Source organism: Tremella mesenterica (genome assembly GCF_000271645.1).
Source record: "Tremella mesenterica DSM 1558 unplaced genomic scaffold TREMEscaffold_5, whole genome shotgun sequence".
Taxonomy (NCBI): Eukaryota; Fungi; Basidiomycota; class Tremellomycetes; order Tremellales; family Tremellaceae; genus Tremella; species Tremella mesenterica.
In genome coordinates this window covers 457,543-475,381 of record NW_006711229.1, presented here as the reverse complement: position 1 = coordinate 475,381, position 17,839 = coordinate 457,543, and the positions used below count along the sequence as shown (strand labels likewise).

Genomic DNA, 17,839 nt, shown 5'->3' with positions numbered 1-17,839 from the left:
ACCACCAAAGATTTTGAGTCCACCCTCGACTTTTGACAAACTTCCTCGTAGAGTAATTGAACATCTTTCTATCAATATACCTTGTCAGGATGTCATTATCCCTCTCTTTCCTAGCTCCTTCTCTCCATCCGAATACTCTAACAGATGTATCCATCCCTACTTCTCCTCATGTCCAACCAACAGTCCGACACCTGGCCGTCAAACACTGTTCCCACCGACCATTAGGTTTAATCAAACATATCGTTTCTTCTTCCTCTACCGTGAGTTACATATCTCCAACTCAAACTTCATACTAATCATACAGGAGGTAGTAGTATTGAACGATTCTTTTCAAGTATCACACCTACAAGTAGAACCTGAGGAACCACCTGTCATCGTAAGACAACATACGGTCGATCATGTACCAGGAGATAAATGGGCGGGGATTATACATACTCCCAGGTACTTTGTAGCTGCTCCCCAACGGATTCGGCTGATAAATAGTGGAACAATATCATCTTCTTCCTCCGGTTTGACAACATTACATCCTCTCACTGATTCCCAGGGACAAGATGGAGATAACAAAGATACCTCCTCGATAAACCTAGGAGGTCCTCTGACGACCATAGCGGGATCAAGACATGGTAGAAGGATGGCTATAGCGGGTAAAGAGGTGGATGTTACTGTATTGGACATAGAGAGAGCTTTTGGAGGAGTGAACGATGTCAATATGGGAGGAAAGAAGGGCGCGTCATTACCTGGAGAAACTTGGAAAGCTAAGAATGTGAGTTGACGCACTTCATGGAGCACAGGCGACTTTGTGAATCGGAGATCAGTATATGGAAAGAGAGTTGAGGAGACCCCAATACCTAAAGCTTCACTGCGAATCGTCTTGACGGCGGTGAGAAGCTAGAAACCGGTGGACGAAGAGACGCGGGAAGGACAGGAGGAGGGAGAAAGGGGATATGAGAGATACAAGGGGCTGATTTGAAACAGCTCCCAATGACTTCTTTGAGATTACGTCCACCAATACATCATTTATGTCTCACATATCTCTTGAATGACGAAAACGATTTGGTGAGCGGTACGAAATCAGGTTCTATAAGAAGATACGATACTAGACAAAGAAAACCTGTTTCAGAATGGAAAGTCGCTAGAGAGGGTGGTATAGGATGTTTGGTAGTTGGATATGCCGAACAGTGAGTTGTCAAATTTTTCGTTCTCCCTCGACATTCATCAATTTTCCTTTTTCTCATATTCTTATCACTCCATTTCTCCCCCGCTGTTTCTTATGTTGGATATATTCCTCACTTTTTGCTTTCCCTCCTATAACAGACCCTTTCTAAATCTATGAGTGTATCTCCGTGAATCCCAACGAATTCACAACATTATTACAGATCTTCACATAAACTCAAAGAACCGACAATCATTCGTCTGATACTCCATCTTACATCCGCTACGGTCAATTCATCATTTGCAAAAGCTGAGAATTGACTCGGCAATGTCTTAGATTGATGAAAATATAATATCATTCTGACCAAATAGCGAACTCTTCTTCTCTGATCGATCCTCTTATTTAGCTTCTTTAGACCTCCGAACAGGTCGTTCATTATTTTCATTCCCTACGAACCCTACTACTCATCATATCATCCCCATTCCACCTCCCCCTATCTCTGTTAGTCATTCCGTTCTTCCAATCAACCCCTCTTTTAACACTTCCGACTCTCCCTACAGTACGTCCGATACTCAATCGTACGAACCTCGGATTGCCTTAGCTTCAATATCATCCGATGCGACTCTTCGTCTACATACTGCTTCTCCGCCTCCTATGCAGGTGAACGGTCGGTTAGCTGGGGAAGGTAAGAAAGGTGGGACTGTGCAGACTGTTGGAGGGATAGGTTTAGGGGGGTTCATTTTTAGAGGATGGACTGAAATTGTTGATACATCATTAGATGGAGGTGAAGCAAGGGACAATGGAAAGAAAGAGGAGGAAGAGGAAGAGGATGTTTGGGAGGGAATGTCAGAGATTGATTCGGGTGAAGAAGAAGAGGACGAAGAACCAGTCAAGAAACAGAGGAAGACTGAGAGATAAATTTGATACTGTATATACCTTCATCAGGACAGGCTGGTTTTGATACAACTTGATGCATGATGATTTACGCGTGACATACTTTCACAGATGACGAAGATGAAGAGATAGGGACGGAATTGAAGAGATGAGAAGAATGAAAGATCAGGATTGGGGGTTGGGGGTGAAGCTATGAAGCTAAGTTCCGTGCGATGGTCCGGAATCAGGATTTCTAGATCTCCAATGTCTTTCCACTGTCATCCTAGCACCGTCCATCGCTCGACCGGGAAAACCAATCCTAAACGGGACAGCAAAAGTTCCTCCAGGAAACTCTCCTGGCATTCTTCCTTCTTGTACTGTATCCCCGCTCTCTTCTCTCTCCTCCACCCCTACGGCCTCGTGCGTTGGTTCATCTTCATTACCCTCTGTCCCATTTCCGTCCTTCCCATCTATATCTCCAGTGTTTTCTTCCATGGAACTCTGCTTATGGCCATTCTCAGTCGAATCATTGATAGACATAAACGCGTTTTTGCCTAAAACCAATGCTCCTGTATGCCAACCAGCCGCCGCTAAACCAAACGCGAATACCTTCTCCCCGAAATCGACCTCTCTAGGCTCATCCACAGTTCTCATACGTTCATATTCCGTTCTGCCTAATCCTAATTCTCCATGATCACCTTTACCCCAAGTAAAAACCTTTCCGTCGGCGGTGAGCGCCACGTTGTGGTAATCGCCGGAAACTACCTGAATTACGTTTTTCTCTTGAAGAGTGGGAAGGGGATCAGGTAAAAGGGACGAAAGGTGAGAGAGGGGGAAGGAAAGACGGGTGTGGTTGAGTTTTGAAGAGAGGGAATAAGAGGTGAGAGATTCGAATTGAGCTGTTATGTGAGATATGTGGGGAGAGGAAAAGAAAGGTAACTAATGGTCAGCTAGGAAGACTCGCTATATGGTCCCAACGCCAAAAAGGAGTGCTGTGAGTGGTAGCAAACGTGGGGCTGAACGAGATTGAAGGTGTTGTGATTAGGAGCCGGCAACAGAAGATGAATAATTATTGAACCAAACTTACATATTGCCAATTCCCCACACTCGCTTCTGTCACTTTCGCCAACCAAACCTCTCCACATTGTTTCAAAGCCACAACAAAATCTAACCCCGAGGCGATTTTCACAACCTTTTCTCCATCTTCTTTCTTTCCTCTCATCGTCCCCTCACGCCATTCTTTCCATTCATCTTCCAACTTCTCCCTTCTATCTCTAACCCTCTCATCCCTCTCTTCTTCCCGTATCCAAACCGGGGCGACTGGAAGAGGATCCATCAAAGTCGTCACATCCCCCACTGTACCCCATCTCACCGATCGATCATCATCATTATCATCAGACCCAAGAGGACGAAGTGGACCATCCAATCGATCATCAGGTGTCAAAGTCGATATATAAGAAGAAGAGAATGGAAACCAAATATAAATCTTTCCTGTTGATGTTAAACATGCAGAATGATTCCATCCTGTTGATAATTGAATTATATGTTTTCTGATTGAAGAAGAAGAGTTTCCAGGTGTTGTGGGTGCTGTGAGAGAAGGACTGGTATGACGATATGCTTTACCATATGAAGTGAATTCCCAAATGAGGTTATCTTCATCGAGAATTAAAAGATGTTTTCTACCGCTACTTATAGAGGTCGCTCGACATGGTAGAGGGATACGAGTAGGTTGAGGGATTTGACAATTTGATTGCGACCAATTTTTCACGGAGAATCTAATGAGGCCTAGTCCATCTAAAACACCTGGAATAAGCCTAAGATTTCACAACTAAAACTACATGGTGGTGTAGAAGATGTAGTGGAGTGAAGAAAAAAAACACACTCACCCCATACCCAAACACCCCCATTCATATCCCTGGCAGTGAAGCTCCATCCACCAGCTTGTAACTCTACCACTCCATGACCTTTCCATTTTTCATTACTCTCAATAACATTGTCCCCTCTCCCTTGTTCTCGCCCGACTGTCCCACTGCTTGACTGGTTCAATCTAGCTCCAGTTGGTCCCACGTTTTGACCCAGCCCAGTGATCCTCGACCTGAAGACGCCTAGCTCTTTTCTCAAACCATCAGACCATGTACCTCCTCCGCCTTCTTCGGGTGGGACGTACACTTCCATGGGAGAATCTATGTACCTGCGATTGGTCAACTGACAACCTTCCTTATATAGCATCTCGCACTTATTTCCCTTCCTGCCGCGTGACAACTGTAAGAATTATCAGAGATCTGACACAAGCTAAGTTGAGGAAAAGATAGATCGGGGTATAAAGGAAGAAACCGGGGGAGAGAAAAAAGAGTTGAAGACAAGAGATGTTCCGAACAAGAGAGACAGGGAGAAGAGACCTCTATAGTAGCAAATCGAGGATATCAATAAAAGCATCATCACAAACCTTTGATTCCTTATCACCCCTCTTCCCAATCTAGGATCCCCAGTTATAATCCCTAATCTTGATGAATCCGTCGAACCCCATAAAAACGTTCTAGGATGGGATAAACCACGGTAAAGATGTCGAAACCATCTAGGATCAGAAGGTTTAGCCAGGGTAGAAGGAGAGAAAGAGAAATCGCGTTGGACTAAAAGACGCCAGAGTGATTCGTCTGTCTACATTGATCAATCACTTGGGCTTCTCAGTCAAGGATGATCGTTAACTAGGTGTGACCGATTTGGGGTTTGAACCACCTTACAGAAAAGCCTAATGACCTTGAGTTTTCACGATTGTGTGGGGTGTTTGAGGGAAAGGAGGAGAGATGAAGATGGAGGAGAGGAGAAGAAGATCAACTCACTACTAAAGAATATGACCGTTTACAACATATCATCATATTACTCAGTTCTCGAGCTGATAAGAGGGGTAATAAAATGTCCACCATGACTTCTGTGGGGATATCCAAGAGGTTCGTTCTGTCCATCTTGACGTTCATACTTATAACTTGAACTATGTAAGTTGTCAATGTTGCTGATCGATACCAGCTAGTGAAATGTTGACTGGCTGTTCGCTATGGTGAAGAGAAAGGAAGAAGAGAGAAAGGGGCAGTTAATGTGCAAAAGTGGGGAGAAGAGTGAGTGAGTGGCAAGAACGACGTCATAGTAATTAACTACTACAAAATCAAGAAGATGTAATAATTCATCTTTATGCACATTTTGCTATGATAGAATTTTCATTTTAGATAATTTGCTTGTATGTAATATATGATCAAGAATCAACATCTAATCCTTCTGCACCGAACAATGGCCTGCAAGTCAGCGCTTGACCGATCATGGTCTATCAATGTCCAAGAGAGATGCCTCTATCACAAACTTCTTCCTCATGCACCTGTGTTCTGAAGGAAGGAATGATATCACTAACCGAGACATACTCGAACATATGAGGATAAAATACAAGTATCAAAGTGAAAGAGGAGAAGGATAGAGAGAGAAAAGATGACTAACCACATGCTCAAAGCTTTCAAATCTTCAGCTCCGTCATTCGATACCGTCACTTCTTCCCCAATAGCAATCACAACTTCTTTCATACCTAAAGAAACTTTAATCCCTCTTGGTCCCGAAACGTACTTTTCTAATTCTACCGAATCAATATCCTCAATTTTCTCTTCAGCTTGTATGAGACGTAAAATGTTTCGGACCGCCACATCGGCTTGCCAATATGCAGTATGACCAGCTTGGATAGCACCCGTGTCTGCACAATCACCAATGGCGAATATATGTGATAGGTCGGGAGTGTTTGAGTGATGTTGAGTTGTGGCATCGATATGTTTATCATTCCTTCCACCAAGTTCAGTTTGGTCCGTACTGTGGATTCCTTCTTGGATGGCATCGTCAATTGCAGATGAAGAGGTGTTGGGAGTTGTTCTTGAAGGCACGGTGAGAGTGCTGGACGATGGAGCATCAAGAGATAAAGTTGCCAGTCGTTCGGCTACAGTAGACGATTCGGAAGAAAGTCGAATTGGTCCTTTAGCTACTTGAAGAGTTGGATAAACTCGGATCCGAGAGTTGAGGGGAGAGATGGAAGAAGGTGATAATGCAGCGAGGAAAGATACATGAGGATGAGTACCTGTGCATGCGAGCTTGGCTCAGCAAAACATCATTTCTCGACAATTTCATGGACCTCTCTCGTCTCATGTGACAAATCCCTCCAAGTGAGAGATGATGCATTCCTAGCGACGCATAATCGACAAGTACGACGTTCGCCGTGGACCTGTATCTGGCGAAGCTGAGGAAAGAGATATCGCGAATAGGGATGAAATATGTGCATAGTGAGAAGCAAGAGGATCCGTTCGAAAGAGGAAGACTGTGTGAATGAGAGTTCGAATGGGCGATGAGAGAATATGTAAATGAAGACTCACCACTATATCAGCTTCAAAAACTCTCCCTTTATCCGTCATCACCCTTTTCTTTTTCCCTTCCAATTTTTCTGGATCCTCAGGCCACGTCATGACCCTTTCACCGAGCACGACTTCCACACCAAGTCTTTTCAAAGCGTCGATTATGGCTAAATGAGTTCGGAGCGGGTAAAGAGGTAAGAGACGGGTACGAGAATGAAGGAGGGTTATACGTTTTTGAGGATATAGATCTTTGAGGTCTGTTGCGAATTCTGGTTGGTCAGCCTTGCTGTCTGAAAATGTCGAAGCCTTCAAATATCGAATGAAAAATGTACTGTTTCGGGGAGACGAAGAGAGTAGATGGTAAAATGTAATGTCAGAATTCAAGCTAAGAGGATGATGATGAGATAAGTAAAGAGAGACTCAGGTCAACACAAATCACTCACGTATCCCTAAAGCTCCACCACCAACAACCAAGATTGTATCAGCTTCCTCGAACATTTTCGATTTCTCTTCCAACCATTTAACTCCACCCCATTTACTTCCAATCCCCAAATCTTTCTTTCCAGCCTCTTTGACACTCCCCTCTTTACTAAACATCCCTAACTCATTCGAATTTTCCTGATAGGCTTCCCCATTACTCGGTAACATATCAGGAGGGAAAGATTCGTTCTTCTCCCCCTGATGTCTTAAAGAATCCGCATTCAATTCTCCTTCCCCTGGTACACCCTTTAAACCATGTTCACTCCATACATTCACAGGATCAGGCATTCCACTACCCAAAGCGTAAATACAATAATTGAAACTTATCGTTTCTTCCGGTCCATCCCAATCACCCATCCCTTCTCTATCCTGGGTGGACAAAGTGGGTTGACGTCGAATGAAAGTGACTTCATGAGGTCGAAGAGAAGTTATAAGACCTTGTATACGTTCATCTTGGTGTCCATCTTTTCCCTCCTTTTGATCAACTTCTTCTAAGCGAATATCGTTCGTATAATCTTGAACATCTTCCGGTGGGGTTTTTGATGATGGTTCGGAGAGAGGTTGAGGAGCTAATCCGGGACGAAGAAGGTTGGTATATGGTATGAAACCTTTTGGTGCATGTTTGGGTATTATGGAGAATCTTGGGAATGTGTATATATCTTCGGGTCAGTCATAAGACATCTGAACAGTCTCTCTCTCTCTGATAATGGTGGAAAATCCATCTCTCTCCAAAAGAATCAAGGAGATTAACTTGAGAATATATCTGAATGAACACGCGATAGACAGACAAGGCGAGCGAAATTGATATCCTGAGATAGACATCATGCCGACGATATACGGTGAAGAGACACTAGAAGTGAAAGGTAAGAGTAACTACAAGAGTGAGAGTAAGTGTAGAAGGAGAAGGATTGAAGAAAAGAAGGAGAAAGAAAACTTACGATTCATATGTGAATTCCTATCGATAACCACGACTTTCCAACCGATAGGTAATTTTTCCGATAATAACGAAGCTGCCCATCCACCACCATAACTAGCACCTAGGACCACTACAGTTCTCGTCCGTTCATCTTTATCATTCTCAATCATACCTTTCACTTGACCCGATAACCCAGGGTCGTTCTCGATATTCGAAGCAACGCCAAGAGGCGTGGAATAAAGTGATGACATTGAACTATGACGAAATGACGAGCTTGAGGTAAGAGTTTGTCCAAATGAAGATCCGAGTATTCTTCTCAACCCTACCTCAACCCTCTGACGGGTAAAGTTGATCAAGTAGAAAGTATTGAACGTTTTGATATACTACGCTTTCCTGCGTTATGCAGATGCAGAGAAGACATGATCAGCTATTATATAGACATTTTTTCAAGATTTCGACTTGGGAGAACGAGAACAATGATGTCGTACTTAGTCGAAATTTCACTTTGGATTGTTCGGAGTAATCCGGTCCGGGCACAAAGTTCTTATTCTCTCCTCTCACTGGCAATTGCACAAATCACCACTGTACAACTCTGAATTTATGCAACTGCTCGGCCGAACGATAATTCGTACGACTATGTATCCTTGTCGGAGACTATACGGCACTATAGGATACAGTACAAGGCTAATCCATACAACAAACAAGTTGATGATACTGATACAGCAAAGATGACAAGATGAACAAACGTTCTATTCCAAAGACCCAATGACTTCCCTTACTCCTCCCAGATCTTCCATTTCTCTCTCCGCCTTCACCTTAGCATACAAAACTGGACAATCGACCGAGTCACACAATATGACCTCTCCTGGTGGTGTGGAAGAGCATGAAGCGCAGATCCTGTGAAAGTCCGACAATGCCGATTGGGCTAGATGTTCTCGGGATAATAGTGCATGTGAGGTGGAAGATGGGGTATGTCTACATGATCGACAAATGTCTGCGTGTCAGGTTTGTTCTGGATATGAAATAAGAGGAAGCCGATATCTCCGATCGTACCATGTTTCGTTTATGCACAGCTTAATCAGGATCGAGTGGGAGACATCGGCTGAAAGGGAAGGGAGCTGCCTGCCGCCCACGGCGCTTGTGTCGGGCATACGTTGCTAATTGGGGAAGTCAAAGTGGAGAGATGCACAGATGTGATTCGGGGTAGCCTTGATGCGCCAGGATGCACAGCATCGTCCAGGACCAATGACACTCAGAAACAGAGGAGGGGTAGAAGGATAGGATGTTGAAAAGTGGCAGAAAAGAGAAGATGGCAAGGTGCAAATCGAATAGGTTGTTTGTAAAAAAGATTTCTAGACTCACCAGTGGACGACTCTCCTCCACAAACCACACAATGACTAGATCTGAAATGACTATCAATCCTCATCTTTCCATTCGATCTGTCATACTTTCCAGCTCGCTTCGTACGTGGCATAGACTCGTACCAACTTTCCACATCTGCTCCGACCAGATTGAAGATGCGCGATAATGGGGGGATGAGTAAATTACGGATGTAGTACTCCGCGTCTATCCCGAGTGATCTAGACGTCAGAATCGTATTGAATCAATACTACCATCCACCATTATACACTCCATTGTCTGAATCCTGTATCAAGTGAGAAATCTCATTGCTACCATGGCCCTTGTATGTCAAAGGACCATGAGCCATCATCGTGACGGGAGAGGGAGCATGAGAAGCCTGGCCCTAGATGATAGTGAATGAAACAACTCCTCAGCCGGACAGGATGACTGACGAGGGGTACAGGCAGGAATATTTATTAAGACTCACCGGTTCGCCAACATCTCCTCCGGCGTCCTAGCTCTATCAATCAATCTTCGTCCCTCAGCGTTCGAAATAACATAAGGGACCCTCTCGGCGTATTGAGGTTCATCCCTTGGATCTTTCAATATACGTCTATAAGCTACGGCCGCTCCTGGAGGCGGAACGCCTTTATCAGAATAAGATCCTAATCGTACTTCTTTGGCAACGATGAAATCTTGTAACGAGATACGTCCTTGAAGGATTTTCGTCCATTCTTGTCGGCAAAATTCTTTGATTTGGGAAAGGTCTTGATTACGGAAGAGCATTCTGAAATCAGTCATTGTCTTGACATATCATCAGTCTCTTGAAATCAAGCCGGGTTCACGAGTGATCGGCATGGTGGCATATGAATGGAAAAAACGGATGGACGGTGGAAAATTAGGAGATAATCCGCGATGGATGTATGTGTAGAGAAGGAAAGAAAGACGATATTCACTTCAAGCAAACCTCTTCTATCTTACCCTGAGCCGGAAAACCATCTCGTCGTATCGTTTCTATACCCTTTGCATCAAACACCGGTTCGGTCTCGTCCGGATGTTCATACTTGAACCCTACGTAGCGTTTCTTGGCCATGAGTACGGATCCCATGTAGACCTGTATATCAGCTTGACCTTCACCATCAGTTCGGTGTGCTCAGCTGATGGTCTTATGACTAGGCGTGTTTCTGACCGCAATGACCCACGCCCTCATATCTTATACGAGCGGCGAGCACGATCATTCGGTTTGGACCCACGATAGATGTAGAGATGGACTTGACATTGAGCCAGGAGAGATTGAAGCAAAGCGAGCATGCGAAAAGGAAGACTGACTTTTTCAAACTTCAACTTGACAGGTTTCGGATTCGCAGCCGTCACTGCATCTGCGATCTGATTCCCGATTACGAAAGCTTGATCTTTCGTCTTTCCTGGTAAAGCGACAAATAAAGAGTCTGTATCTCCGTACACCACCTGAGCTCCCCATGCAGCGTTTGAGTGAATCATCTCTTGAGCCTAATGATCAGCTCGGAAATTGTTATAACGCCTGTAGCTGACCTTTTCTAAAGTCTCTCGACCAGTTTGAACGATAGAGTCGGCCACTTCGATACATGGCATTCGACCAGAATAGGTGGCGGAAGTATAGCCATAAGTGACGTTCTGGAATCAGCATATGTTTGATGAAGCCACGCCTAGTCACAGGAACTTTCAACGTATCCATCTTTGGAGCTTAAGACACGACGCCGGAAGGGCAGCACAGGATAGAGAGTGGGATATGTTCGTGAGAGTTAGGAGTGATGAGGAGCCAGTCGAGGATCGACTCACCGCCATGAGCTTCAAACCAAGCTGACGGGCATTGAGAAGCTGCAACAAGCTCTGTATATGATGAGTAAACGATAATAATATCACGGGTCGAATCCTCACCTTGTCCCCTCGAGCCCCTTTCATAGCTTGTTTCACCATCACACGAGTGTCGAGAATCTCACCAAGCATTTTGGATAAAAGACTCTTGCGTACAGCTGGTTTGACGAAGATCATACCATTCGGTGTGACTGCTCCTCAGCTCCATACACCACACACAATCCTTCATCGAGACGGGTACAACGACAGAACCTCAATTCATTTGTAAAGCAGAGCTCATGGGAGTTTAATTGTGTTTCAAACCTTGCGGAACCTCCGACTTCTCTTAAGTATCTATGGGAGTAAAACAGAAGTGGTATTACAATAGAAGATCTGGGGAGGGGAAAAGATAAGACAACCCACCAGTAAGATAATCCTTCAACAACTCCAAGACCCCATCATCAACTTTCAACTCGGTAAACCCAAACTTATCCGTCCCTCTAAACTTCTCAACCCTCCCTAAACAGGTGGAAAAACATATGTTATACGCAATCATAACACTTGGATACAAACTTTGAAAATCTAACACCAGGATAGGATGAGTATAAAACTGGCTTTCTGGCTCAGCGATGAGAGGTACTGCAAAAGGAGCGTTCTGAAGTCCTACTTGTTGTTTTGAGGGAGAGACGAGGACGAAAGATTCGGGTTTCGCTATTCTGAACATGAATGATTCGACTTTGTATTGGGAACCTCGGAACATGACGGATGCGAAGTCGACACCGAAGACACGGGCAAATTCACTGTGGGGTCAGCAGGACTGCGTGACACAGAAAGCTTATGTACGCATATGAATGACCCCGTCCCGAAGAGATGGGGCTATCGATAAAGGCATGTGAATTATCTTTCATCAGAGAGACGGGATATTAGATGGTCGATAGGACTGTATAAAAGGGGCGAGGTGGAGTGTGTGGTGGAGGTCGATTTGGGTGGGTGGGTTGGAGGGGGGGGGAGGGAAGAGGAAAGGGAAGATATATTGTTCACTACAAGACGTCAAGACGAAACGTACGCATTCTTAGTGATTATCTCAGCCGCATCTACCATCTCCATATACATTACCACCCTCTGTAAAAGATATTTGATGACTCGAAGTGTATGAGAAGGCATTTTACTTTTCCACAGAGCTGTCAGATTCGCCGCGGAATAGTGCGGTACTCTGACGATCAGCTCTGTTCGGTGGAAAAGAGTGACCGACCTTTGATGAAGTAAATGAAATGCAACATTCTCAAAGGTATACTGGGTCAAGTTGAGTTCAGATCGACATATTCGCCAGATGTTGAGGATATGTCTACCGGAGACTTTGAAAGTAGAAGTCTGAGTGGCGGAGTAGAAATCTTTCTTTGGTCCAGTATGACCTGTTATAACACGGGAGAGTTGATCGGTCAGGTCGAGAGCTGTGGTCAATTGATACGTTTGAATTAGACTATTGTGAGTGATGGAAAGGTGAGACGCGGAGGCTGAAAAGGAGGGAAGTACAAGTGCTTCATAGGTAGAGGGGAAGCAAGATTGAAGAGCACCACGACGTTTCCCGGGCGATGAGGGGGAAAGTCGGATCGAGCGAAGGATTGACAATCAAACGTATATGCTAACATGACGATGATGAGAACATGGTGAGCAGAGTTGGAGAGATGAAGATACGAAAAAACTCACAAAAACCATGTTCGGCCCTAGCCGCTAAATAACCCCAAGAACCATTATGCAACTCCCATCCCGCCAAAACATCCGGATCCCAATCCTTGACCAAATCAATGACCCAATTAATGAGGTCTAATTCAGAATCAACGAGATGATGAGGTATTTCATCGTCCAGCCGCATACGTTCCGGCCGACTCTGTGGGGAATCAACTACGGCATAACCGGCGTAATAACCTGGAAAAGAGGTGTTGTCAGGCAATGATTCATCTTCGTTTTGATAGCAAAAGAATATGGCTGTAAGAGGATCTTTCTCGGGGTCAGGGAGCAGCTGATGGCGCGACGTAGCTAATGGTCAGATTGGTTATCTCCTTCCACTCGATCGCATCAGACGCCGTTGAGGTACTATGACTCTGTTGTTTCGTAAAATCTGACAGAAACGCATTGAAGACAACGAAAACATATCTCGATGTTGGGTATCTCTCTAACAATGCTGATGAACAAAGGGGCAAAAAGTGAGGAAACAGAAGGTGAAGACGGAGTGCCAGAAACAAGACGACAGAAGAAAAAATCACAAAAGCGAGAGGACTTGACACTCACCAAACACCTCCAGAGCCAAAACACTCATATTCTGCCTCTCCCTCTCACTGTCCCTCGTCTTTTTCTTCTGACTGAACTTGAAACCCCACTTATTCTTCTGCGTAGGACCTTCCAACTGACTCATCTCACCCCTCTCCTCCCCAATTACAGTCTCCTCATTGTACCACTTGACGACCTCTCGCTTACTCGGAGGTGGCAACCCATATTCCCATCCATGTCTACTCCTCACAACTTTACGGAGAGTCTTCAACCATCTTTTCCCCGTAGGAAGCATGGAATGAAACTCTTCCAATTCTCTCGTACCATTACCTCTTATAGTGAACATACGACCCGCGAATAGTTTCGCTCTGGAGGGTACATCTGAATGATTGGAATAGAACGGTTCTTGGTAAATTATTGAGGAAACTCCGTGTTCTTCCATCGTGTTTTTCACGAAAGCGCTTGAAGGTGGAAGACGTGAGTAGGACCATGCTGTGTCACAGAGTAATGAGGGAAAGGTGGAGGTTGTATCGGTAGCAGGGAGAGATGTATCGGTGGAAGACAATGTGTCGCCGCTTGATACCAGATGTTGACTGTTATTCAGAGATGTGGAAGTGGATCTTACTTGAGGGTTAGAGGAATTACTGGAGGAGCAGGGAGAAGCCATACGAACTCGTTTACGTGGTTTGTCGTTGGAGCCCGCTACCACTTCAGTCGGAGCTATGTCATGTGAAGTCAGTTTGTCATGGACATCGACGTCGTTCCGAAGGGTCGGACTAGGGATCTTTCGTTTTCGTGTGGGCGTTGAATCAGAAGATGAAGATGGGTGGCGATCCCCATCCGAATCTGGTGTGGAAGATGTCCGCCGCTGCGCTGGAGGAAGCATGATCTCGATATCTGCTGAATCGTCCTTGATCATGATTTCGCGGAGTACCTCGGTCTCAGCGTTGACGTCGTTTTCATCCAGTTCAATCAGCCCATCCTTAAGCTCGACCTTTGACGCGGTGGGAGTCGGTGTCGTCTCTCTTTCGACAAGAGCATCGTCGGGAGAAGTCGACCTCCATTCCCCTAGTGACCTCCTAGAAGGCGGCAAGACGATGGCATTTTGAGCAGTAAGTCGCCTCGTAGGGGAAGCGAAGGGTGATCCTCGTCTATTCTTTGAAAATATATTTCTGATGAGGGATGTTGGCGTCGGTCTTTCCGATACGGGCGTCTTGGACTTGCTCGGGGTCCTAGGACTGTCACCCTCTGAAAATGGATTATCGGGGGTTAAACTGATGGATGAAGCGTCAAAGATTGTTGACAGATCGCCAAGCCCAGCTTGTTGACGCATTCGTAAATCCCTCCTCTCCCGTCTCGTAGTCAGGGAATCACCAGAAGCAGAAGCAGTCGTCGTCCCGCCGGTAGTGGGCGTAGAAAGACCAATCACTCTTCTCTTACGAGGAGTAGATGTAGCAGACCCTCCGACAGTCCGACGGAACAGCTCGTCTACTTCTTCATCACCAAATTCGGAACCATAATCACTACCTTGGCCGGAGATCTGGGTCGCACGGAGTTTCTGTGCTTCCTCTGCGTGAAGTTTAGCAGCGTTTTCATGTGCCCGCTCGGCTTCAGTCTCGTCCTCCTCGTCGATGGGAGGAAGAACATCACTCGAAATGGCGTACTGATTGACTTCCACCGGGACGGGTTCTTGAGGAAGTTGGGTAAGAGCGAACAGCTCGAATGGATTCTCTTCGTCACTTTCGTCATCGGTAAACTCTTCCGGATCGGCAACGTCAGCAACGACATCGGGCGGTGGGGGCTCCTCTGGAAGGTCAATATGTCTTTTCACATCGAAAAGAGGAGGCAAGGGTTTGATGGGAGATGTATGCGGTTTTTCGGGCGACGAGAGTAGAGGGAAAGGTGATGTGGGAGCTGAGGGAATCGGTGAGGAAGGACGGGTGGATCGACGAGATCTCTTAGATCGTTGCGTTGATTTTGGAGGTTTGGGGAGACGTGGCCAATGCGCAGAAACGGCTTCAAAGGTTGTCATGACCCACTGCTCGTCAGTGAGGATATCCTACGAAGGGTGGCAATGGCTAATGATGTTCCCAGGTTCTTGTCAATATACAGGACAACATGCTTGAGAGACTGAGAGGGGGGGTCCGCTGACAGTTTGAGAAGTCAGAAAAACAATAGAGAGAGGAGAAGAAGAAGCAACTGACCTTATCATATTTTCTCTTCTCTCCCCCTTTACCTCCAGTGACATCTGTGATGAACCTCTCAAAAGTCAACTTCCCCCTCTTTCTCCGCTCCTCATCCATCCTCTGTTCAATCATCTCCCACAGTTCTTCACTAATCTTCCAATCTCCACCCCTGTTCTTCCTCTCCTCTCCTTCCATCTTGTACCCCAACTCCGCCATGGTGTGACCACCCATACCCCCCGAGCCAGGCATCATGGCTGTTTCCGACAGGGATAAACCTTTAGCAGCTCGACGTCGACGTTCATCGTCCCACAGTTCTTTGACGGCCGGTACGAGCTTCTGGTTCGGATCCAAAGGGCGATGGAGGAGCTCTATAAAGTCATGATGCAGATTTCTGGAAGCTAGCCGACGACGATTGAGGATGTGTTGGGGGAGGACGTCGATTTCAAGAGGTGTGTATGTGTCTTTCGGAGGGGAGAGATTGGGTGGGTATTTCATATAAGAGGGAGTGGAAATGTTGTTAAAGTGGGTAACAGGGCCTTGAGGGGATTGGAAAGGGTCTCCTTCTAAAATGGTCAGCAAGAACACTACGCATTTCTGACAAAATCTTATACCTGGCAACACGGATTCCAACAACTCACCCGGTAAAGGTTCCCTGAAAGTCCCTCCCTCCAGCTCTAGCCACCCACATCCATATAGATCAAAATCACACATGAATTGCAAGACGTGGTTCAGATGAGCTTCATGAGGCTGCCATTCTCTACCCAGAACCACAGGTTTCCTCAGTTGTTCCAATGCCACCCACATCCTCCCCGGATTACTGAGACTGACTTTGAGCCAATAACTCCATCCGACATGATAACCATAGAATGGGACACCTTTGACCAGCATGACAGAGAGGACGTGTAGATGTCGAGGATCTGTCCCTCCTGCGTACTTGTCTTGCCTGGGTCTTTGAGGTCTTGCCGTATCCCTACCATTGCTTGCCCCCAGGTCTGACTTTCCTTCTCCAACCACCGGACCTGAAGCTTGTTGTGATGCCCCCGGTGTTTGTCTCAACGCCAGACATATTGCATGATTCAGTGACACTCCAAATCTTGAGCAGAGACGTCCGACTCGTTCTGGCCTGAGAGGATCGACAGAGTCCATGGGGAAAGGCACGAAGAAGTAGGGGTAACACAGGTGTATATTTGCGCATATCTTTTGGCCATGAGAAGTAGTACCGAATATTCTAATGACAGGCATCTGATGAGGTAGACATCCTGGGGGAATTGGGGTAGGGAGATGGGGAGGGATGTAGGTCGTACTCAGGGATGGAAGAGGAGGGGAGAGGGTGGAGGTGATGTGAGTTATCCTGAGTCGAAGGACGGGGCTAGGGGATGGATCGGACATGTTCGGAGCGAGGAAGGGACTCTGGCGTGAAGGAAAGCGATGCTAGAGGGGAGACGAGGGAAGAGGGCGAAAGATAAGAGAATGAGAGGAAGGTGGGAGTTTGTGGGGTGGACGAGAACGGGTGAGACCATGAGAATCGGACGGTGTGATAGTTTGATCTGATGTGAGTGTGAGAAGTCGGGCCATCGGCAAGTTGATTCCTAGGGGCAGTGTTCGTAGTATAGGATAGGAGGAAGAAGTAGATTGGAGTGAGAAAAAGGCAAGATAAGGGAAGGGAGGGAAGATGAAGAGAGAGGAGAGGAGAGGAGAGGAGAGGAGAGGAGAGGAGAGGAGAGGAGAGGAGAGGAGAGGAGAGGAGAGGACTAGCAGTAACCCGCTCGCTAGCGCTGGCTGAGAGAAATACAGGTCACAGGTCGCGGAAGCAATTACTCCTACGGCCTACGGCCCACGGACAGAGTCAAATGCATTTTGGTACCACCTAAATGCACTTTACCACCTGAATGCCTATGTACCACCTAAATACCCATGTACCACCTAGATTCTTGTGTACCACCTAGATGCTCGTGTACCACCTAGATGCTCGTGTACCACCTAAATGCTCATGTACCACCTGTATGCTCATGTACCACCTAAATGCTCATGTACCACCTAAAATATTCAGCCAGCCCACCCAGGTTGCGGTCGGGGAATTAGCCACGTGGTTTGTCTCGACGTTTGTCTGTGATTCGTGAGTAATACTTACTAGCATGCCAACCTGTCAAATTGACAGGGCCCGTCTCTTGCCTCTTGAGCCAACTCTTGAACCCGTGGAATTCATTCCTCTCTCTCTCTCACACACACACACTTTTGACCCGTGAACCTGTGAACCTTCATTGTATCTCTCTCTCTTGATTCATTGCTCCCCCCCGGCGTTCTCCGCCCTCTTTATCCTGGCTTTGACCCTGCGGGCCTCACCGCTAGCCACGTGGTTTGTCTCCACGTGGTTTATCTCGTGTTTTTCTATTATTGTAGTAGATAGAAGAGG

At 46.1% G+C, this 17,839-nt stretch overlaps 4 protein-coding genes across 4 annotated transcripts; 1 reads left to right on the top strand and 3 right to left on the bottom strand.

Moving 5' to 3' along the window:
• Positions 1–89: 89 nt before the first annotated feature.
• Positions 90–2,064, top strand: TREMEDRAFT_62216 (uncharacterized protein; the record flags this gene model as incomplete). The annotated part of the gene is made up of 6 exons (XM_007004562.1): positions 90–260; positions 305–441; positions 484–763; positions 976–1,178; positions 1,525–2,015; positions 2,048–2,064. 6 exons carry the CDS (start codon positions 90–92, stop codon positions 2,062–2,064), a joined length of 1,299 nt encoding a protein of 432 aa, XP_007004624.1.
• Positions 2,065–2,245: 181 nt separating this feature from the next.
• On the bottom strand, positions 2,246–5,001 carry TREMEDRAFT_62215 (uncharacterized protein; the record flags this gene model as incomplete). Its single annotated transcript, XM_007004561.1, has 5 exons — positions 2,246–2,965; positions 3,114–3,829; positions 3,913–4,217; positions 4,473–4,684; positions 4,867–5,001. 5 exons carry the CDS (start codon positions 4,999–5,001, stop codon positions 2,246–2,248), a joined length of 2,088 nt encoding a protein of 695 aa, XP_007004623.1.
• A 198-nt stretch (positions 5,002–5,199) lies between these two features.
• Positions 5,200–8,269, bottom strand: TREMEDRAFT_43934 (uncharacterized protein). Its single transcript, XM_007004456.1, has 7 exons — positions 7,821–8,269; positions 7,137–7,541; positions 6,846–6,986; positions 6,424–6,671; positions 6,005–6,144; positions 5,510–5,929; positions 5,200–5,313 (listed from the first exon to the last, which is right to left on the bottom strand). Exons 1-7 carry the CDS (start codon positions 8,047–8,049, stop codon positions 5,274–5,276), a joined length of 1,623 nt encoding a protein of 540 aa, XP_007004518.1. The 5' UTR covers positions 8,050–8,269; the 3' UTR covers positions 5,200–5,273.
• A 278-nt stretch (positions 8,270–8,547) lies between these two features.
• TREMEDRAFT_30704 (uncharacterized protein) lies at positions 8,548–16,815 on the bottom strand (the record flags this gene model as incomplete). The annotated part of the gene is made up of 17 exons (XM_007004393.1): positions 8,548–8,792; positions 9,161–9,378; positions 9,627–9,926; positions 10,096–10,253; positions 10,469–10,648; positions 10,691–10,792; positions 10,958–11,008; positions 11,057–11,187; positions 11,396–11,772; positions 12,039–12,185; positions 12,225–12,423; positions 12,680–13,009; positions 13,262–14,996; positions 15,072–15,278; positions 15,445–15,989; positions 16,065–16,364; positions 16,446–16,815. 17 exons carry the CDS (start codon positions 16,813–16,815, stop codon positions 8,548–8,550), a joined length of 5,595 nt encoding a protein of 1,864 aa, XP_007004455.1.
• Between the last annotated feature and the right edge of the window lie 1,024 nt (positions 16,816–17,839).